This window comes from Sorex fumeus, unplaced genomic scaffold (assembly GCF_029834395.1).
Source record: "Sorex fumeus unplaced genomic scaffold, SorFum_2.1 ptg000054l, whole genome shotgun sequence".
In the NCBI taxonomy this organism is placed as follows: Eukaryota; Metazoa; Chordata; class Mammalia; order Eulipotyphla; family Soricidae; genus Sorex; species Sorex fumeus.
The window spans coordinates 14,462,385-14,486,349 of NW_026606111.1; the positions used below are offsets into that span (position 1 = coordinate 14,462,385).

A 23,965-nucleotide genomic window follows, 5' to 3' on the forward strand; every position below is an offset into this window, starting at 1 on the left:
TCTTGGTGTGTGTTTCTTTTGGACCTTAGCATGTTTTATTCTTCATACCAAATATAACATAAAGGGAAGATAAAATATAGAAAGTTTCTAAGAAAAAATTATATAAGTTTATTATAAAGTATACATAGAGTTGCTAAGAGAATTGGTAATCAGCGTTAAAAACTAGTTATTTTGGAATTAGTATTATTTTTTTTAATTATTTTTTTATGTTGTAGTCCCTTTTCTTCCTGAATTACAAGTTCTTAACAGTTTTTTGTCTGGATGCTGTATCTGTAGTAATTTTCATTGAGTAACACCATCCCATTTTATTATTTAAAATAATTTTAACTTATTTTTTAAAATTGTGCCTTGAGGTTGAAAGCTCATCTCTTCCCTTCTTGCAGTGTAAGGTAGAGCTATAATTCCCAGTTGTCTTCTGTAAGATAAAATCTATTCCTAAGAGTCCTGCAGTCTATCTCAAAGATGACTCTACCTCCTTTAATTGTCATCCTTTTAGATCCACTTGAGTTTGATGATTTAGAAAACACTGAGATAGGATTATCATCATCTAACTAGTTGCATCTCATTGACTTTCTTATAAATTTCACAAAATTAAGGCTTGTGATTGATTGTTGCCAGTAGGGTGACATTGATTTTTACTGTTTGGCATTCATCATTATGTGGCTTCTTGTCATAGCAAAAACCTCCTCCATCTACACCTTCTAGCAGAGGTACATTCATTTCCCTCTTAAGCCTTCACAAAGTACTAACTCCTTCCTTCCCTTCTTTTAGCCTGAGTTCCTTATCCCTCACCGTGTAGACAGTTTCATGTCTTGACTCTGTACCAACCTCTGCTATGAAAAATACCCAAAATCCTATTCATGCCCTTCAAGTACCATAGAAGAGAAATAGGTGTGACACTATAATAGATTGCCCCTATCTGCCTAGATACTCATGGTTTAATTGGAAACCCAGTAAGTCATCTCCAGAAATTTTCTACTACATGGAGCCATGAGATTTAGGGCAAGCATGCTACCAAACCTCAAGAAGAGTGCTACAAAGGCCTCCACATACTGTCCAGCATGAAAAACATCTATTCAAGGGACAGGATCCCAGTTTGCCTAGCTTATAAGTATTTTTTTTATAATTATGGGGGGGTGGGGGAAAACGTTCTTCCCACCTGAAAGAGAAGAAAGTAATCTCTTGGCCCCAAAGCCCACGCTCTTACCACAGGCTATTTACATTCTCCTCTTCTCCCTCCCCAGCCTACACCCTCCCCTCCCTGCTTTGCTCATTTTATTTTTATATTGCCAGAGCAGATAAAAAGAATAGGGTCTTCAGGCCTCTTTGGCCAACTGGTTGTTGACATTAAAATGCTTTAAAATGTTTGCACTAAATTTAATCTCTAGTTTGAGATAAAATTAAAAGCAAAGAAATGACACTCAGTATTGTTATAGCATTAATCTTGTTTGATTGGTTGGTCTTAAATATACATGTCAAAGTACACTGCTGAAAGAATTTTACCCCCTTTTAGGTAAGAAAAAAAATTTTAAGCAAATTATCAGAAGAAACCAAAGTACCTCTCACAAAACTCCATAGTTCGCTGAATGAAAAAGTAAGTAAAAATTGAGGGGTTTTGGATATTGGGGCTAGATTTGGTGCTATAAAAAACTTATTTAGGGGGTGGGGACTGTTTGGGTCCCCAAAATAAAAATGTTTAGTGATTACTCCTGAGTCTGCACTGAGATCACTCCAACTGGGGCTTAGGTGGTGTCAGGAACCATATGGAATACCAGAAGTTGATTCCAGGTCAGCTCTGTGCAAGGCAAGCACCCTCCCCACTGTACTATCTCTTAAGCCCACTATAAAGAACTTGTATTTTTTTTAATCATAAATGTAAATAAATCTAAATCTGAGAAAATTCTGTTTCAGATACTGCTAAGAAAATTAAGGGGAAGACTAAACTGGGAATATTTTGCTGTTAGTGCTAAATCAAAGATTTTAATCTAGTAACAAAATGGCCTTTAAAGAAAGATGTGGTCAGGTTGTAAAAATCTTAAGATAGTATCAAATGGCACTGGTTCTTTAGATAACCTGTATAAAAGTTAATCATGGTTATTAAATGCCTTGCAGAGCATAGAAGATTTTCTGTCTTGTCTGGATTCTGCAACAGAAGCTTGTGATATTATGATAAAAAGGGGAGACAAAAAAAGGGAAAGGTAACACTGACTTAATCTGTATTATTAATAAGGTCTTATATTTGTGGTTTCATATCTGAAATTAAAACTCAACAGTCTGAATTTTCCATAGAGAACTGTCAAATCTAAATAGCTCTATGCTTCCAGGCATATTCAAAGTCTTAATATACTTGCCTGTTCCTCTCTGACCCATTTGTTATGGTAGCTAAATCCCTTACACCTATCATTAATCAAACCTAGGCGCTATTAGCCCGTAGACTATCTTTATAGGAAACCTTTGTCAATCAGTACAGTTCTGTCTAATCACCTGTTCAGGGTTTAAAATATTATTAGTCCAGGATTTTCCATGAATCCCTAGCATATTTGTTTACCATTTTTACCTGTATGTACCTGTAGCTCATATTTAAATGGTCCCCTAAGATGTTTATTAAGCAACATGATAAAAAGTGCCATAAAAGGGAAAGATTAGAGTTTACGCTGGTAAAAATTGTCTGAAGTTGTATAACCTACATATGTGATTTTATTTTGGGTTAGGCAGATACTGTTCCAGCATCGCCAAGCACTAGCTGAACAGTTAAAAGTAACAGAAGATCCTGCTCTGATTCTGCATCTCACGTCAGTCCTAATGTTTCAGTTCTCAACCCACAACATGCTGCATGCACCTGGAAGATGTGTTCCACAGATCATTGCTTTTCTGAATAACAAAATTCCAGAGGTATTATATCTTTCATATACTTGAAAGTTTTAAAACTCATAGGTTCATAGTAGATAGATACAGGTTTTTCTGAGTACCAAGACACAAAACATTTTAACATCATCTTCATGATTCCAAAAACAGGAATAGTAAATAAAGCGATTTTTAAAATTAAGCGTAACTCAAAGATTATCTTTCATTATGCTGGAGCGATAGCACAGCGGGTAGGGCGTTCGCCTTACACGCGGCCAACATGGCTGACCCGAGTTCGATTCCTCCGCCCCTCTCGGAGAGCCCGGCAAGCTACCGAGAGTATTCGATATGCCAGACACAGTAACAACAAAGTCTCCAATGGAGACGTTACTGGGCCCGCTCGAACAAATGCTCTGGACTCCATAATAAAAATGTTGAATTATTTTACATTTTGACAATTATGAATCTGAAAATTAAGCTTTTGGAAAACTTAAATCCAACTTGCCATTTCAGTGTGTGCAGTCCTTTAAAGTTCTTTAACAGGGGCTGGAGCCATAGCACAGAGGGTAGGGCGTTTGCCTTGCATGCAGCCAAAATGGCTGACACAGGTTTGATTCCCAGCATCCCATATGGTCCCCCTAGCACCGCCAGGAGTGATTCCTGAGTGCATGAGCCAGGAGTAACCCCTGAGCATCGCTGGGTGTGACCCAAAAAAAGCAAAAAATAATAATAATAATAATAAAGTTCTTTAAGGACAGTTTAAAAATCATACTGTGCAGAAAATATTCTGGCAAACTCCTCTACTAAAAATAATTTGATTTCTTTGAATTTTCATATCATGTTGACTGTTTCTTTGATGATAGAATCTAGGGCAACTTATATTAAAATGATCTATAACTAGGTTTTATCTCCATAAACTAAATTTTTTGAGAATCAAGGACCTTTTCCATTTGACTCTGTCTTTACCTGTACGTTTTGTAAAGATGAAGATCTTCAGTGTGTGTTTATTGAATAAATCCTGCTTTGTACACAGAAAATTAAAGTATGTTTATTAACTTTTCTTCTGTTTTTCCCACAGGATCAGCATGCTCTTTTGGTCAAGTATCAAGGCTTGGTTGTAAAGCAATTAGTTAATCAGAATAAAAGGACTGGGCAGGAAGTTGATCCTCCAAATGAAGAATTAGACAAAGAGCTAGATAATGTCACCAGTACTACTCGTAAAGAGCTTCAAGAACTTTCTTCATCCATTAAAGACCTTGTCCTCAAGTCGAGAAAATCCTCTGTGACAGAAGAGTAACTGTTATTCTACTTTTTCGTCCAGTGAACATTTTCCCCCAAAGTTGAGTGGTTACAAAACCGTGTTCATAACTCTCAACCCTCCCACACAAAGAATTCATTGTTAAAAAGCAGCATTATATTCAATATAAATCTTATTTTTGTAAATGTGAATTTTTGTAAATTGGATTCTCTGTGGGATAGTGTTTCATTTATTTCTGAAAGTTATACACTTTAGACTTTTTTCTGTATGTTAAATTAATAAATATTATGATAACTTTCAACAGTAGGAAAGGACTCATTTGTTCTTATGCTAGATTTTCAGTGATCCAAATATATTTAACACAGCAGAAACTTGTGGTTGTATTTTTTTAAAAAAGGAAACTTCTTTTGGGTAAAAAAAGAAAATCATGTATTTCTAAATAAATAATACTTAAACTTAAAATGCAGGAAATTTCAAAAATATGTTAAACTTTAATACAAAATTCTTGTTTTCATTTCTGAGAGATTAAATAACTTCCTACCTTTTCCTCTACCCCCTGGAGTATACTTTTATGGGGTTGGGGATCTTCAGATATATTAATTCTTAGACATGCACAAAGAGCCCATTTATGTCTGTGTTCAATTCTTAAAATACTAACAAGAAGTAAAGAAGAAACGCAATTTACTGATAATTGGCATATCCCATTTTAACACTGGAATAACAATTGAAAGATTTCTCCTTAACACAATTTGCATTTCTGAATCTCATGTTTTATATTTGTAGTCATCCAGGCACCTAATGAGGGCATCTGTATGTAATCATTAGAACTTACTTTTATTTTTCAATTTTCCCAAAGGTAGAAATTCTCTCATAAAATGTTTTTTTCCCCAAAAGGTAATGGTAGTTGAAATTTACTAAAATATTCCTCAGTGTAAACATTCAAAAATTGGGTTTTAAGCAACAATGTATTATGTATTAAAGGGAATTTTAATTATTCTGAATAGAAAACTATTTTTAAAATGTTTTATTTAACTACTTATGGCATTTAAGGTGTTTGAATACAAATTTAGTCTATCTCTGTTCTAGACAAAGTTTCAATGTTAGCAAAATAGCATTATTTACTAAGTAAAAGAAATCAGCATTATTGTTGATTAAGCATAGTAATAACTAAAGTTGTTAGGAATGTAACATTTAATTTAAGATTTTATTCATTGGTAATTTTTTTTAAATATATTTTCATTTGGGCAAAGGAATGAAAATGATGAATCCTCTGTGACCACAAACTCCTGGAATAGCTGAAACTGTATTTTTGCTTCTAAAATAATGACCACCCAAATCTAATTTTTAACTCAAGCTTTCAGAACTTTATCACTTGTGTTTCACAGCAAATACCAAAGTAATGCAGCGTACCAAACAGAATCTTGGACTGTAAGCAGTGGAGCAAGTAAAATCATTCTGACTTCCTTAGTTTGTGAAAATATGGAAGAGGCAAAAAGGAAAGCAATTGATACTTCATTTGCATAACTTAATTAAAATTGTTCCTATTTTTTCACATTAGATATTAAGACAGTTTTTACTGTGTTTGTAAATAAATTTACATAGCTGATTTTCTATGTAAAAAAATCTAATATTATTAAAAAATTGCTGTGTTTATCTACCATGATCTTAATGAACAGGTTTCAGAATGTTATTTAAAATAAAGCTGCCTATTGTTTGTAAAAAAATTCATTATACTCTGAAGCTTTCGTTCTTTTCATTTCTACAATGATTAATTGATGCATTCAAAAATATAATGTAGATTTTATTCTGAGCATTTTAAAAGAATTTTATTTCACACAAAAATAATTTAGAAGCCTTTAATGTCTTTCATCTTTTGAAAGTTTGTCATTTGTGAACCAGTTCCCTTTGCAATATTATTTTTAATTAGCTAGATTCCAGCAAACTTGCAGACATGTGCTTACCTGCTACTTCCTGTAATTTTAGATACAATAGAGATATTTGAATAGCATACTTAGGTATTCATCTCAAGATCATGTTTTTTGAAAATCAAGAAAAACCTACTTCTGGTCATCAAAAAGTGAAGAGTGGCATGTTTTATCCACAGTTTATTTTCAGAAAAACCAAAAATGCTAAGCTAGGACAAGAAATGTAAGCATTGCTTAATCAGAATTTAGAACCATCTTGAACTTAGAAAATGTGCTTTCATCAAATCATAAAGCACTTAGGATGAGGCCCAGGTGCAACGGTTATAGTGTGACTAGATTAAGAAGGAATATTTCATTTTTTCCTTGAAAGTGCCACTCAATATAGACCCAAATGGATTTCTTTTTCTAACAAGGTAAGGTAAGGTAAAGGCCCTCCCGTTGATCGTCGATTTGCTCGAGCGGGCCCAGTAACGTCTCCATTGGAGACCTTGTTACTGTTTCTGGCATATCGAATACTCTCGGTAGCTTGCCGGGCTCTCCAAGAGGGGTTTCTAACAAGAGATAATATATATTAGGTGGGGAGTATGTGCAGTGAAAAGCGCTGTTTAGAAAAAAAAATAAAAGTGCTTTCTTTGACAAGCCAGTTCAGCCCTTTACCCCGGTGTATGTAGTTAATGAGATAAAAGACACAAATATAAATTCCTCTGGATATATTCTACAGAAACCTGGGAGCACTTATAAAGTGTCTATTAAAGTAGCCTAGGAATTTAATTAGTTAACTAAAGATGATCTGAACTGAGTCCTGAAAGAGAAGTTAAAAACAGGAGTTGAGAAGGGGAGAACAGTGTGAACATTTTTGAGCAAAGCAAAAGAGATGCAGAATTACCAAGATGGGAATTAATAGGAAATCACTGTCCATCCTGTCCTCGCGTTGTTCATCGATCTGCTCGAGCAGGCACCAGTAATGTCTCCATTGTGAGACTTGTTACTGCTTTTGGCATGTGGAGTACGCCATGGGAAGCTTGTCAGGCTCTGCCATGCGGGCGAGATACTCTCAGTAGCTTGCCGGGCTCTCCGAGAGGAAGAGACGAATGGAACCATCAGAATTTAGAACCTGTGTGCAAGGCAAACGCCCTACCCACTGTGCTATCACTCCAGCACAGGAAATCATAGGAAATCACATGTTTGGAAAATCCTGAAGTATGAGAAATTTTAAAAAGTGATCCCAGGAAATAGCGTAATAAAAGAAATAATAGTGGAGCGATCAGAGAGATTAACGAAATGCCTGTATACTAAAAAGTTGAATCATTACCCTGAAAATGAGTAAAAGATTAAGTTAACCAGGGAAATAAGGTGATTATTTTGTTTTAGAGTGATCTAATATAGGGGGCTGGAGTGATTGTACAGCAGGTTGGATGCTTGTCTTTCATGTGTTCAATGCAGGTTCAATCCCCATTATACCATATGATCCCCCAGGCACAACAAGGAGTGACCTCTGAGTATTACCACGTGTGACCCCAAAACCAAAACATTTTTTTTATAAAAAGAGCTAATATACTGGAAGATAATTTGGTTACACCAAAATTCTTTAAAATATACGTATCTGTAATATCACTGTAAAATCTGGGCTTCAAAATGCTTACATCTTTTTGCCAGCTTCTGGCAGAAAAAAGATGAACAACCTATCTTGCTCAATAAGGAGGAACTCTTCTTGTTAATAATTGCTAATTTAAATGTCATTCCACCAAAGAGAAATCCTTAATCTGACTAAGCTAAGAGAAAGTTCCCAGAGGTTTTCTCTATTTTTTATTATTTAACATAAAGGCAAAAAAAATCATCAAACAGTTTTTCTCCTGAAATTGTTTAATCCCCTAAAATACACTTGTTAGCCTAATTCAAATATACAGGTGTCAATGTTGGTTAGTTGTGTGAAGGCATAAATCATGGTTAGCATAAATATACAGTTGTGTAAATGGTTAATAAATGTGAAGGACTTTATTCTGGGTTTTTTTTTTGTTCCCTTTTTCTGATACGAATTTAATGTTATGTGATTCACACACTATAAATGTTCAGAATTATTTCTGGTGTTCCAAAAGACCAGCTCAGAACCTGGAAAGATAGAACAGCTGGTAGGGTGCTAGGCTTTTACAGTTGACCCATGGTTCAATTCTCAGCACCCCAGACAATCTCCCCCAATTACTGCCAGAAGTGATCCCTGATTGCAGAGCCCGGAGCAAGCCCTGAACACAGACCGGCATGGCCCAAAACAACAACAAAAAAGCAAATCAGAAAAAGGGCTTACTATGCTACCATAATTCATAATATTGCAGTCATTATTAACATCTAATTTAAAAATGTAGAGAAAATTATTAATAGTTGATTAGGGAAAAAGTTAATGAAGAATTTATTAAGGAAAATATAACAGATTGCTAAACATATAACTACATTTGTATTTACTTACATAAACTTCCTTGTATGTATCTGAAAAATCTAGTTGAATATTTAGGTTCTTGCATTATAATTATTTTAAATTGTCTTCAATTGTAATTTGCTAAGAGATGTGTTTTATGATTGATCATTCATGTGGGAATTACAATATGGGAATAGATAAATCATACCAAAGTTGAAATATATTTGATAAAACTTGGGGACAGGGAAGATGAAGAGTCTAAGATGATGAATTTACTGATAGTTTCATGCACTGAGAGAGAACAGTCTACGGTTTTCTAACTGTTGAGTTTGAGATTCCTGGGGAACCACTAGTCAAAGATGACCAATAGAAAATAGGATACAGTGCTAGATCTTTAGCAGGTGAAAACAGTTGGAATTTGGGTGTTGTCATGTATGTGGTTATTTGTTTTGACATTTGCTTTGAAGCCAATGAAGAAGGTACAGAGAAACACAGTGACGTTCAGAAGTTGAATCTAACAGTTTACATCACCCTCTCCAGCAGCATCAATGTAAATAGATAAGAAGATAGGGATCTAGGTGACATCTCTAAGATTGTACTTCCTCACATGGAAAATGAGAATACCTGCCTAGCAGTGGTGTCAGAAGTGGTGTCGAGATTAATATCTATCACTAATTAGATGCAATTGTGTCCTTTGGCTGACTCAACTTGTTACTCTAATCAACATGTTTCCATTTTTTATCATAATCACCAAAGTCAAATGAATAACATAGTTGATTAGCTTTGCATTTTACTGGTTCACTTTTTTAAAAATTTTATTGTATTTCATAACTGAATTTGACCTCAGAAAATAATGTTATTTCTTTAGCACTTGGAATTAGTTTAAGTTTGAAGTATAAATGATATATTAAGGTACAATCTTTCTTCTCACCCCACATTACAAAAGAAACAATCTCTGAGATTTTAGGATCATTGTCATTTGGTTTATTAATCAATTTGACATGCTTACAATTTCTGTCGGATTTATTCTGCATTCAACATTTCTTCAAATTCAGTTCTTGAAACCTCTGGTTACTTTCCTTGTTTTAAACAAGTGCATACATGTATCTTTGATTTTCATAGGTCAAATGAGTGTGTCTCAATGAAGTCATCCAGAAATAATGGGCATGACATAACAATCATTGCCAGCTCATAGGTAAGTAGACCAAAGTGGGAAATGCAGAGGCAGCAAGCAGGTGAACTACCTTGAGTCATCCTAGTGAAATCCAAGGCTTCACACATCCACAAACTTCCCAGGAAGGCAATGATAGAGACCACAACCCAGGATCCATCTCTCAGCTTACCAAGAACTCAACAGGTGAGAACTTGGGGCGTCATCTTTCTACCTAATTAAAAGGGAAAATCTCTGTTGTTTAGTTATTTCTAACCTAATAAGGTGGTAAGGGAAAGGGAGTTTTCTGATAGTCATCAGAAAAGAAAATAGTAGATCAATCAATAAACAGAAAATACACTATAGTTAGGTTTTTAAGATAAATACACCCTTAAATGAGTCTAGTCAGTAGAAATTTCTCATGAGTGTATGAGAACCTTGTATTTTAACATTTTGGACCATATTTAGATATTTCAAGTACTAATTTTGGAAGGATTTCCCTTTAAGGATATCCTGCAGAGAATTTGTTGCTCATGACTTTAAGTAAAAATTGACAAGAAGGGCTTTTACAGTCCATTAGGAGTCAGCTATGAGTCTGTCACAAGACAGGAAGAAACTTCTTATTTCCTTCACAGAGTTGAAAAATCTTTAATTGGAAGGGAGCTTCATATAGTTGCTAGCAATATTCCTTTTGGAGCTGTCTATTTGTTAGAGGAAAATATCATCATATATTTCCCTTTTATACTATTTAACAGAAGAAGCAACTTTAAAACAAAAGTGAGTATTATTTTCTTTAATACTTCAGTTTGTGTATGTGTCAGTGTGAAATAGGATATTTCGGTTTCTTTAGACTTTTGAGTATGAGAGATTTTAAAAAAGAGTTTTAGTAACTGTTTAAGAGAAAAGTTTTGCTTGACGTGTCAGCATATAACGAAATATAGCTGAAATCAGGCAATGGTTGTCAAATTTCATGTAACAAGATTCTTCTTTCTGCACTGTTTGTATAAAGGGATCAGGGAGCCTGTAACCTTTTACAGATGTCTGGAATTCTAACACAAAGGCATAACTTCACTGTCATAAAGTGATTCTACAGTTTTATTTGGCTTAATTTATTTAAATGAATAAATTTGTCACTGAGTCCTATATTGCAGAACTTATATTTCCAGAGCACAATTTGAAGTCACTTAACATATTTTTAAGAGAGTTGAGTTCTGCTTTCAAGAAAAATCTGTGTACTTTCCAGAAGCAGGCATAAAAATAGTTCATAATCTTAGGTTTTTCTAAGGTTGAGTTAAAATGTGCGTTTGGCTCACACAGATATATAATATATGACATGGATCATAAGCATTGCTCCTTGAGACTGAGATAGTGCTATTTAAGCAAAAGCATATATCCCATGTGTTAATGCTTTCTCTCTATATTAGTTAGATGCTATTTGATATCCTTCGTCCATTTTAAACCCAAATTTCAGCTCTCTAACTGTCACTTTGGGGCTTATAAATGTGAGAATGAAAATGAATCATTAATAAAATATGTAATTCTTATAAATAAAATATCAGAAATTTCTTGTCATTTTAGCTGTCATTTCATCTCCGCAGTATTCTCGTGTATATATATTCTAACATTTCATAGTTAAATATATGCATTAAAATTTCACACAAATATTGCAAACATATGGATGATATAAGCTATTGCTTAACATATTTGTTGTGATATATGCCTAAAATCATAATCCAAATTGCATGATGAGAAAGCAAACTCTGATATCTGTTTTCAACACTTATTCTATTTATTCCCACATGTTAACTTGAGTTGTCAATTCTAGGATTGTTCTATCAAAATAAGAATTGAAAATTTGTGTTTTTATTAAAGGTAACATCATCTTACAGGTTTATCTCATGTTTATCATACTTGTCAATAATATTTTGAGTTAATCTGGATTAATTATGGGTTCCTTCAGAAAACAATTCTCTATGTTATAATATTGAGGATAAAGGTTTGTCTAGAACACACTGGAGAAGTTTTGTGTTTTTTCAACTAGGAAGTATTTCTGTAGAACTAAATATCAAATACTTGGGAGTTAGCTATCAGTTAAACAACAATTCCATGTTCTTCTGTCTTTTCTCCTCTCTGATCACATAATTTTTCTTGGCTCCTTTCTGTTTCCATGGAAGTGGCTGAGGATGAGGAAGAATGTTGCATAACATTGATTCATTCTTTCTCCTATGCTACAAAGAGCTTAGGTTTATTGAGTAACACCCATCACAGTGCTCCTGAAGCATTTTCATTCGTCTTTAGCTTCTTCTTTGTGCTCCGTTTCCCCTATCTGTTAATCACTCATTTTCCCTTATCAGACTCTGACTTGTAAAGTCAGTTTCTTCAGGGGAATATGGATTTATTATTTATACGTGCTTTTCTCTTTCCTTTATGTTCTTTGCAGTTTGCTTTGTAGCAATGTTATTTTGTATAGACAAGCAAAACAGTTAATGCTATGCTCTTATAACTTGAAAGTTAATTGACTCTGAATAATATTTACTTCTGTCATATTTACTCAATTTTAGCCTCAGTTGCCCTTAGTTCTAGCACCCTAAAAGGAGGGTCCTGATGAGAGACTTGGATGGACCCAGGTGAAGTAAGCTACTCTGGCATCAAAAAGGGACAGGTCAAGTGCCATAAAACTTATAATTAGTTAAGAGCATGGTCATTGACAAACTTTGTCATGACCTAAAAGGAAGTAACTGGATAAGTATCCTGCTGGGGCTAGAAAGAATTAACCCGGTCTAAGGACTGTAGTCTGGGATATATAACAAGATGTCCCCAGGTAAGGCACCCTTTAATCTTAATATATCTCTGTGTCCATACAAAATGACTAGAAATATTGTTAAGAAGTAAATTTAAGATGACTGTTTAAATGAATACTGGCTAAGGAAAGGGGAAAGTAATACACCATAGATGGAATTCTGCCCTTGTGCGGATCTCCTAGTAGAATACTATTTTGTCCTAGAAGCTTCCCTGGAAGGAAGGACTTTACATCTGCTGATTGTGCTACCACACCTAGGTGTAATTGCTACCCCCTCTTTGATATTTTTCTCTTAACTCATGCTGGGAGATGGAAGTGGGGGCAGTGTGAAACCGGAATGGAGTGGGTGGTGAGATTGGAATAGGTGTGCAGGGATACTGGAATAAATGGCAGACCAGACTGGAATAAGTGGCAACTGATCAACAATCAGCCTGGCCCCTGTTTCCTACTCCGTTCACAGTTGCCATGTGCTGATTGGGGTGGGGAGGCAATTCAACCACTGAATGTGCATGGTGCACCCCCACATTTTTTGAACTCACAAAGTCTCCTTCCTATCAAGTCATCTTGAATCTCTCCCTAATGATCCACTGCAGCATTAATCACCACATTCAACTACTTTGGAACCAAAGGTGTCCTTAATAGAATCAATGGATCCTCTTTGAAAAGAAAAAAAACTGCAAATTGATCTTTCAGTGACATTTCTGGGGTTCTGAACACTATGGTTTAGTATTCTCTGCTGTCCTGATTATAAGCTACTCGCCAGGAATTTAGATACTCCAGCTTATGACATGCCTTGGTTCCAGTGAAAACACCAAATATTTAAAAGACAGGGTGAAGCATGCCTATGTAGTCTCTAAACTGTTCCTGTCTAAGGACAAGTAAGATACATTTAGGTTGTATTTTTATTATTATTAAAGTGTTTGATATATATACACACATGGGGACTCAGGATCCAGAATAAGATGCCCACAGTGGGATATTTCTTAATTCCAAGCTCTAGCACCCAAATTCACACACTAACCTGTGAGTAGACTGAAACATATAGGGGAAGATTTGAGCTTAAATATACACAGAAACTGACCCAAGGCCCTGACAAATGTAGCTTCTACAGCAAGGGATAAAGAATAGCTTGCAGACACAGTGCAGGAATAAAGATACCTTGCCAAGAAATAAATCCCACAGTGGGAAAACAATCTGGAAGAAATTTCTAAGGTATGGAAATTCTCCCGTTGGGAGCACTTGATGAGCCCAACACGTGCCATCCCAGCTTTAAGTTCTAGTATTTACAATTCTAGAATGGGAGAAAAGAAATTGGTAGGTATAAAGGATCAGAGTCCTATTCAGCTGCCATCCTGATAACTGCTCACAGCCTTGCTTTCAGTGGTGCTGGTGAAGGCTGTATCAGAAATCACACTCCACCAGACCTTAAGGCAAGTCTCTGAGGAGCACTTCAACCACTCCTAGAAAATTACTAAGTGTGGAGTTGAGAGAGGATTGTTAGTAGTGCTTTCTCCTGGTAAACAGACCAAGTTCCTGGCAGGTCGCATCTGAACCTCACGAGCAAGTTGCACCATTGTAGAAGGAAGAAAACCTGGAGACTTTCTCACAGCACAGTCAGCAAAGGGACAGCCTTTGCCAGTCTATTTATGAAATTTTGTGACAGTTGGTACTATTGATCTTGAACCCCTGTACTGTCTTCGCTCTATGTTTCAATCTACCCATAGGTTGGTGTGTGAAGTTGGGTGCTAGAGTCTAGAGTTAAGAAGGATCCCACTGTGGGTACCTTATTCTGGGGTCCTGATCTTAATTACATCTCCCGATAGCACAGCGGGTAGGGCGTTCGCCTTACACGCGGCCAACATGGCCGACCCGAGTTCGATTCCTCCGCCCCTCTCGGAGAGCCCGGCAAGCTACCGAGAGTATTCGATATGCCAGACACAGTAACAACAAAGTCTCCAATGGAGACGTTACTGGGCCCGCTCGAGCAAATCGACGATCAACGGGAGGGCCTTTACCTTACCTTATCTTCTAAATTCTACTTTGCATCAAAAAAATATTCTACTACTTGAATATTCTGCTACTTCTCAAACGCCAACAGATTCCTCCAAGTACTCACTTTATCAAAAGCCTATTCATGGCCCAGTTTTGCTTAAATGTAGACCTTTGACCTTCGTCCAGGCCTCCAAAGAATGCTAGACCCAATGGAAAGATGAAAATGATCACCACATTAATATATCAGAAATTCCTAATGCAACAGAGATTTATGGGACAACTCCAAGAGGAAAAAATTTCACATCATCCATGCTTAGAAAGAATGATAAGAAAGTGGAAGAAATGCGTAAAACTTACCTCAAGTTGAGAAAAGAGTCACACAAAGAGATCCAACTCAAAGTGTGTCAACCACAATAAGTGTAAAAACACCAAGACACATTACATTAAATGAGAAAATAAAGAGAGTGTGAAAATAAAGATAGAGAATCCTAAGAACAGCAAAAGCAAAGCAGAGAGGTATGCAGCAGGGGCACCCTTACAAGACCATCGCAGAGTTTTACAGAGCTTTACAGGACCAGGACAGGTGAAGTGATGAATAGAAAAGTTCGACCATCAGCTAGTTTATCAGATTAAAGGGGAATAAACAGCTTTCAGATGAGCTAAAGTAAAAGAATTCATTACCACCAACACTATTTTCCAAAGAAAGACTTGAGGAACTTTTGTAAAAGGAAAAGAAATCCCCCTCATAAGTAGAACATTCTGAAAACCATAACATGCTGGATAGGAGAACAATAATAGGGGCAATTTATTTTAAACTTTACTAATTCTGCTAAATTTAGAGAATTTTATGCTTTAAATGTTAATTTTTAATGTATTATATACATATACATGCATACATATATTCATATACAGACACACATACACACATGTGTTTATAATTTTCCCCTTTGTATGGAAGAAGGAGTTTAGGATCAGGGTGATGGCCCCCTGTTGGTGCTCAGAAATGATTCCTGTTGCATTGTTCAGGGATTGCTCCTATACTTGGGGGTGTTCAGAGTTTTAGTGGTGCTAGCGATTGAGCCTGGCCTCCTCCATGCAAAGCATACATGTTAGTTCTTGTGTAATCTCCAGGTGGGTAGAGAAAGCCCCGGCAGCTCTCTCTGTTCCTGCCCAAGTTCAGTTGACTCGGGCTGCTGCCCTACCCTGGGCAGCCCATGCCATGGGCGGATGAAGGAGAAAACGAGGGCCAAACTGGATGATAATCAGTTGCCATTTATTACATTTTCCCCCACGTGCCTGTTCCAGTCTCCCTGAGCTTCTCATTCTAGTCTCACACTGCCCCTCATTCCCATCTCCTCAGGACTCACCTGCTCATCTCTCTGTGTTCCCTCTTGAAGCCGTTTCTCTCATCTCTCCATGCACCTGCTCCTGAATTCTTCCCTTACATTCTTCTCCCTCTGTTCCCCTACCTACTCTCTCCATGCTCCATCTTGCTGCCCCGATCTCTGTCTCTGTTTCTCTCTTATCTCTCCTCTCCAACTCCCAACGTTGGTTTCCCACCTCATCAGGTAGCAAAATCAACATATCAAAAGCCCTTCCTGATCACACATCAGGCTCAAGGGTAGAAATACAACCTAGGGGTTTTTCTCCTCTCCTTAGTCTAATAACTTAATTAGCATCTTAATTAACATCTTAATTCCACTTTTTAATAGTAGTTATTTTGTATGGACACAGTAAGAGATAACATTGAGCGTGTAGGGTGGCTCTTCTGGAGACATCCCACCACAGACTCAGACTACAGTGATCAGGCCGGATTAATCATTCCTAACTGTGGCAGGGTATTAATTCAGTTATTGCTTTTTGGATCATGACAGAATTTGTTCATGAGCATGCTCTTAACTATAGTTAAGTATTATGGCAATTTGACCTTGTCCACTTCGATGCCAGGGTAGCTCACCTCTTGCCCTGGGTCCATTCAGTCTCTCATCGGGACCCTGCTTTGGGAGTGATAAGAAGCAAAGGCAACTGAGGTTTAAGTCTAGAGAACAGATGCACCGAAGTGAATATCATTCAGAGTCAATTGACTCCCAAGTTACAAAAACATAGCATTAACTGTCTTCCTGTATCCATACAAAAAGGACATTGCTCTGAATTAACTATGCAAAGGACTTAAGGAGAAGAGAAAAGCAGTATTTACAAGTTAACAGAACACAAAGTAAGAGGTTATAAATAAACACAGAGGAATGGGAGCACTCTGATTGGAGTAACCCAATAAACTTAAGCTCCCTGTGGCATGGCTGAAAGGACAAGCCAGTGTTATCCTACAAGTTCTTATATCCTCATTTCTATTTTTCTTTTAAAATCTATCTTCTCTGTGAAGATTTTATACATATTCATTTATTATTAGCATATTTTAACTTCTGAATGTAGTTATAATAGATGATTGATATTACTTTGCTCAGTTCGACATTTGGCTCAATCAGTGCTGTGCTAAATTGATTTTCTTTTGAGAATGCATCGTAGTTTCCTAATTCTCCTTTCGTTAAAAAATTTTGGATCGCATACCAGGTTGGTTATATATTCTGTTCTGAATCCCAGATTCTGTTTCATTTCTCTGAAAAAATGTTGCTTTGTGTTTCTTTAGATTTTCATTCAATTGAACTTAAGATGCAAGAGTCTGCCTCTTGGGTAAAACTTAAGTTTTGCTCAGTTCATTAACCCCCTTTGAAATGCTTTGAATCTAATTCATCCATGTATAAATTAGGGGACAGTAACATATATTTTAGGCGTAGTTTATTATGGCCTTTCTACCACCCTCAATACCTCACATTTCAATCACTGAAATACTACCTTAAATTTCAAAATATTCATCTTCAGCTCAGTTCTCTTCTCTGAATTAGGAATCAGTAAGTTTAATTGACTGTGAATACAGGATTCCCTAGAGTGGACTTGGACCCCAACAACACTAACAGGGGGACTGTCTTCAAGGGTAAGCCATTAAAATTTTATAATAGAATTTTCCTAGGTCCCTTTCAAATACAAAGTCACTTATATTGTTTCACTGCACATCATTTTTTTCCCCTTTATTTTATTTTATTTTTTTTAAAGTTGTAGATTTACAATTTTTTGTGCTTTGGTTTCAATTATACAATGATCAGATACCCATCCCTCCACCAGTGCCCATTTTCCACCACCATGGATAATATCCCTCCCACCCCCATCCCCCCATCGCCCCTGTCTCTGTGGCAGGGCAATCCCCTGTGTTCTCTCTCTCCTTTTGGGTGTTGTGGTCTGCAAAAGAGGCATTGAGTGGCAAACATGTTTAGTCCATAGTCTACTTTCGACATGCATCTCCCCTCCTGGGAGGATCCTCCAAACATCCTTTATTTGGTGCTCCCTTCTCTATCTGAACTGCCCTTTCCTATAGGATACCCGGCTGGCCTCTAAGTTATGGAGTAATCCTCCTGGTGCTGATCTCAGCTATTCTTGGGTATTAATCTCATACTTTGTTACTTTATATTCCCCAGATGAATGCAATCTTTCTATGTCTATCCCTCTCTTTCTGACTCATTTCGCTTAGCATGATACTTTCTATATTGTACCACTTGTATGTAAATTTCATGACTTCATCTTTTCTAAGAGCTACATAGTACTCCATTGTGTAGATGTACCAAAGGTTCTTTAACCAGTCATCTGTTCGTGGGCATTCAGGTTTCTTCCAGTTTCTGGCTATTGTAAAGAGGCACTGCACATCATTTTGGCCCTAACTGAAGAACACTATTTGACTTTCTTACAATTTCCCCCAAATTTACCATTTTAAACTAAATCCATCATTTCACACCACATAATCCCTCCCCTCTCCACCCAAATACCATAAATGACACCATGATCTAAACATTTACTGAAGCCAGTCATTGAGGTAAGTTAGGTTCCCCTCCTCTATTCATTCATTACTTTGGAGTATGGTCCACATTAAGTGGTACTCAGGGCTTACTGCTGACTCTGTAGGCTCAGGGATCACTCCAGAAATGAGTCTCAACTCAACTAGAGTTCAAATTCTTTTGCAAGGTGCTCAAATTTTTTAATATCATAAATCTCTGCATTGTAAAAATTCACAGGACTTTTGTGAAAAGTAACTGTTTATCATAAATTTTGACCAAACATATCTTAGTACAGAACTAGAAATACACTCATACAAAAATTTTTTGAACATACGATCAACATTTCTTTAGCAGATTCGTAATTATAATTTACATATGAGGAAAAGGAAGAATCTGACATCAACTGTCATACTACCCGATTAATTTTTAAAGATGATTTCCACCTATGTAATTACATTCACTGTATTTGTTTTTTTTAACACTTTGAGCTATACAATCATAGAAAATTATGATCTTTGCATTTTAAAAAATTTAAAGAACTGCCCTTTAGTTTTGTTCAACTTAATTTTTTTATCAAAATGATACATTATATATTTATTTTACACATTTCTCTAGGGCTGGAGTGATAGCACAGCAGTAGGGCATTTGCCTTGCAAGCAGCCAACCAGGCCAACCCAGGTTCGATTCCTCTGCCCCTCTCAGAGAGCTCAGCAAGCTACCCAGAGTATCTTGCCTGCACAGCAAAACCTGGAAAGCTCCCCGTGACATATTTGATATGCCAAACACAGTAACAACAAGTCTCACAATGGAGACATTACTGGGTATGCTCGATTAAAATCAATAAGCAACGAGAGGACAGTACTATAGTGCTACAGTGCTACATTTCTCTAGAAATTGCTGAACAGTGAAATGTTTTAAAAGTCCATAATTCCAGGTGTTGGAGAAATAGTGGAGCAGGTAGGGCACTTGCCTTCATGCAATTCATCTCAATTCAATCTCCAGCATCCCTTACAGTACCTTGAACACCACCAGAGCAATCCCTGAACAATGGCTGCCACCCCAAAAAAGTAATGATAATTAAATCTATAATTTCAACCAAGAAAATTAACTTTTGAACATTTGAATGCCTTCTTTAAATTTTGTTTTCTATTTTTTTTAAATTAGTTGAGATGTCATGTTTATTATTCAACTCATATTCTTTTTCACTGAAGGTGATATCATAAATATTTTGCCATTTCATGGTATTCTTTTCCAAACACAGTACGTATGACTTGTATTATTATTTAAGTCATTTAGTAAATCACTGTATCACTGTCATCCTGTTGTTCATCAATTGCCCCGAGCAGGCCCCAATAATGTCTCCTTCGTCCTAGCCCTGAGATTTTAAAAAGTGCCATATTCGAGGCTCTCTCAGGGTCAGGAGAATGAGACCCATTATTGTTACTGGTTTTTGGCATATTGACTACAACACAGGGAATTTGCCAGACTCTGCCTTGTGAGCAGATACTTTTGGTAGCCTGCCAGGATCTCCAGAGTAAAAAGTAAATGATAAGATGTCGCACGGCTGCAAATGTGGCTGTGCACTTCCGGGAACAGGGTTTTATAGTCTCTGGGTCTTGGCCGTTGATGGGATTACACGGCACTGGGGGCAGTTGGTGGTTGTAACGCCTACATAATGGAAGATGGGGATCTGGGTGGTTAAGTGCTTAAGACCACTCTCTAGACATTTGGACAAGCCTCACGCATGAAGGAACCAGCCGAGGAATCCAGGTGTGTGGGACCCTGGGCTTAGATCTCCAAGCCTGCTCGGATTGGGACTGGGGACTCCTCCACCCAGATCTCCATCTTCCATTTAGTAAATAATTTTATATTTTTTCATGCAATGTGTAGAATGCCTTCTTGAAATCCTAATCTATTTTTAACAAACACCCAGAAAAATTAATCTGAAAAATACAAAATATACTTTGAGACTTCAGATCAAGTGTCAGTAAATATTTCCTATAAAGGGCCAAAAAGTAAATAATTTAGATTTCAAGACAACTCAACTTTATCCTGATGGCTCAGAAGTAGCTATAAACTGTATGGAAGTGAAAGTGGCTACAATCCAACAGAACTTTATTTATGTACACTGAAATGTCAGTTGCATTGTAACTTGATATGTAAAAAAATTATTTTCTCTATTTGTTTGATCATAAAAGAAGTAAAGGTTACCTAGTTTCCAGGACATACAAAGGGAAAAGTAGCTAGCTTTGGTTCTTGATCTATAGTTGGCAAGATATATGTACACATAATATGCATTATACCTAATATAATATATTTTATAATTATATTTATTGTATTATTTTGTTTGAAGGCCATAACTGGCAGTGCTCAGTGCTTACTCCTGACTCTGTGCTTAGGAATTATTCCTAGCAGTCTTCAGACCCATATAGCACTCCAAGGATCAAATCCAGGTTGCCAGCATGCAAAGCAAGTGCCCTATCTGCTGTACTATCACGCTAACCTCTATTATATTATTTACTATACTATATTACAGAAACTAATATATAATCTAATATACACTATTTTTATAAAAATAGTTCTATTAATGTGATGGCACAGTGGTAGGACATTTGCCTTGCACGCAGCCAGTCCAGCCAAGCCGGGTTCAATTCCTCTGCCCCTCTCGGAGAGCCCGGCAAGCTACCAAGAGTATCTTGCATGCATGGCAAAATCTGGCAAGTTACCCGTGACATATTCGATATGCCAAACACAGTAACAAGTCGCACGTCTCTGAGCCCACTCGAGCAAATCGATGAACAACAGGAGAACAGTACAGTATTAGTGCTACAGTGCTACAATCCTATTAATACATCATAATCTACTATGTCATATATTTTACAAATTCCTTTCATCTCTCCAAATTCAAACACACCCACAATATAACAAAAAAGACAAGAATAAATCAAAATTATTGTAACACATGGATATGAGAGTTGAACCTAATCATGTTCATCTCCTTTCAAATTCCTAAGATAATTGAGAAATATGCTAGGAATTATACAAGAGTCAATTTATCACTTTTAATGCTGCTACAGCTGCATCATAAAGCAAATATTTTTTATGTTTTATATGCATAAGTGTATTTTCATTTTTCCAGTTTTATTATTTTATTTCATATTTACATAGTATGAAATGATCACCACAATAAATATAATTTTTTCATTAACTTATAATTTATTTAAAATATTATGAAATGTCTTGGTCTAGCTTCATAACCCATAATTCTCTACTCTAGTTACACACACATAACTTGCTGATCAACCCTCCAAAAGACTTTCCTGTTCACTGCTCCCAACTTTCACACACACACTTTGCCTCTCGTAATCATCAGTTTTTCATTGAGTCTAGTTTTGTTGTTTTTCAAGAGGTTGTTTGCTTTAGTTATTTACACTTAACACCTGAACTGAAACCATCCAATGATTACCTTTCATTTTCTTGTTTCATTTGGCAAGTTTCATATCACACAAGGCACTATCTCATCTTTTTAAACTGCAGAATAGGGGGTATGGTGCCACCAGCAGGTCAATCTGTACCTGTGAGGCAAGAGCATCAGCAGCCTGATGGTGCCTTTCAGACTTCCAGATACCCCAAAATTGCTGCTGTGCCTTTGGCCAGACCCCAAAAACTTGGGGCAAAGTTAACCAAGACAGTAAATGGCCATAAGTTAGGTACGTGGGAGACACACCCACAAACTACCTCCATCTCAGCTATATAATTGGAGGCATGGCCTCTGTGGTTCCTGATCGAATTGCTTAACGGCCATGATCCCAGAGACTCAGAAACAAATCTTGAAACCCAGCGGCCCCAGCAGCTTTTAGCAGAAATGTGTCCAGTCCCTGCAGTAGGTTACCGGCAATAGGCCACCCCAGGTGGGAATAGGTTTCATGCCTTGGCCTGTTTCCCCTGGTGGCCTGGTGGCCACCATCTTTCAGAGGCCATTGAGCAGTAAGGTTTGGGCCCAGAGTAAGGAGACACGAGGTGGGGGGGGGGGGGGGGCTCACAGGATGGGGGTGGAGCCAGCCCTTTCCTCCTCATCCCAAAGAGATCCTGAGTTGCTGCCCACAAACCGCCTCTCTGGCTCCTTATCAAGCTGCTTAATGGCCATGATCCAAGAGACTCAGGAACAAATCTTGGGACCCATTAGGTTTTGGCAAGAAATCCCTCCAGATTGTTAAAATTTCGGAATTTCAAAATTGCGCAGCCACTACTGCAGCCACACATCATCATATGTTATTCAAAACCAGTAATAGAAGACAAATTGTCTACTGTTGACTTTTCAGCAGATATGAGTGTTGGGGTAAAATCCCAAATAATAATGGTGGGTGTATGTCAAAATATTGAATGTAATCAAAGTAGAGAGAAATTTGGATATCATCTGCCCCACAGGTAGGTGGAGGGTGTGGGATGGGGGGATGCTGGGGTTTTGGGGGATGGAGAATGAGCACTGATGAAGGTACGGGTGTTTCATTGTATGACCGAGACTTAAACCCAAAAACTTTGTAACTGCTCTCACGGTGATTCAATAAATAAAATTATAAAAAATGGGAAAAAAAGGTAAGGTAGAGTTCATGCACAATTCAATCAGCCTAATCAGTAGCTGAATAAATAGCAGTACTCCTACATTAAAAAATAAATAAATAAAATAAACTGCAGAATAATAGTCCATTGGGTTAAAAAACTACAACTTCTTTATTCAGTTGTTGAGTATTTACAGCTGATTTCATGGTTTGGCTATTGTGTTTATGCTGCTCTAAATATAGAAGAAAGAGTACCATTTAAAATTAGTTTTCATGTTTTTCAGATAAATATTTGGTTATATTGCAGTATTATAGTTTACATCTAACTTTTTCAGGAAAAGCAAAGCTTCTTCCCAAAACTGCCCCACCCAGAATTAATTGAGCTTATTCCCAGCACATCTGGTCTCCTGCAGAGATCATTCCTGGGTGGCCAGTTACACTGAGCTCTCTCTAGGCAAAGAAGCACAGTTAAGCCTGGAAATTCACATTGGAAGGAGGGACAGAGAAGGTGGATTGTATCTAAGAGTTCCCTTTTGCCTAGTCATACTGCAAGTAGAATAGAATCAGTGAATCGGGGGGGGGGGGGGGGGATGGATTATTTACCTCAAATATCTATTTTTTTAAAAGTTGAAATAGAATGCTGAGAAATGGAAAGTAAAGGGTTTTGTCCTATAATCTTTAATTTATAAAAGGCATTTCTGGTTGTTATAAGTGTAGTGCTGTAGCACTGTCCTCCTGTTGTTCATCGATTTGCTCGAGCAGGCACCAATAACGTCTCAACAAATCGTGAGACTTCTTGTTACTGTTTTTGGCATATCGAATACGTTCCGAGTAGCTTGCCAGGATTTGCTGTGTGGGCAAGATACTCTCAGTAGCTTGGAGGGCTCTCTGAGAAGGGTGGAGGTCATAAGTGTAAAGCATGATTTTTTTAAAAATTTTGATTCATCAGTGAAAGTTGTTGAGATTCCAAGAGAGTTGTTTCATTAATCTCATAATTGGTCTACCATTGGATAAAAAGAAAACAGTGGGTAAATATATTAGTAGCAATGTGGGAGATTTTAACCCTCTGAAAACAAAAATACATTTCATTTGTGTTCTTCCTGTTATCTGAGTTTGGACAAAATGCTGCACTCATTGTGTGATTCT

General features: G+C 36.9%; 2 protein-coding genes across 3 annotated transcripts in view; both read left to right on the plus strand.

Moving 5' to 3' along the window:
* UFL1 (UFM1 specific ligase 1) overlaps positions 1-5,816 on the plus strand; it is a 34,474-nt gene extending 28,658 nt beyond the window's left edge. For both annotated transcript variants that reach the window (XM_056125300.1, XM_056125299.1), the window contains 4 exons: positions 1,514-1,594; positions 2,113-2,198; positions 2,712-2,892; positions 3,923-5,816. In XM_056125300.1, coding sequence (XP_055981275.1) covers positions 1,514-1,594; positions 2,113-2,198; positions 2,712-2,892; positions 3,923-4,141 — 567 coding nt within the window. In that variant the 3' untranslated portion in view covers positions 4,142-5,816. The remainder of the gene's footprint in view (positions 1-1,513; positions 1,595-2,112; positions 2,199-2,711; positions 2,893-3,922) is intronic.
* A 4,418-nt stretch (positions 5,817-10,234) lies between these two features.
* FHL5 (four and a half LIM domains 5) overlaps positions 10,235-23,965 on the plus strand; it is a 62,304-nt gene continuing 48,573 nt past the window's right edge. The window contains exon 1 of the mRNA XM_056125332.1: positions 10,235-10,364. The gene's annotated coding sequence lies outside the window, so the exon portion shown is untranslated. The remainder of the gene's footprint in view (positions 10,365-23,965) is intronic.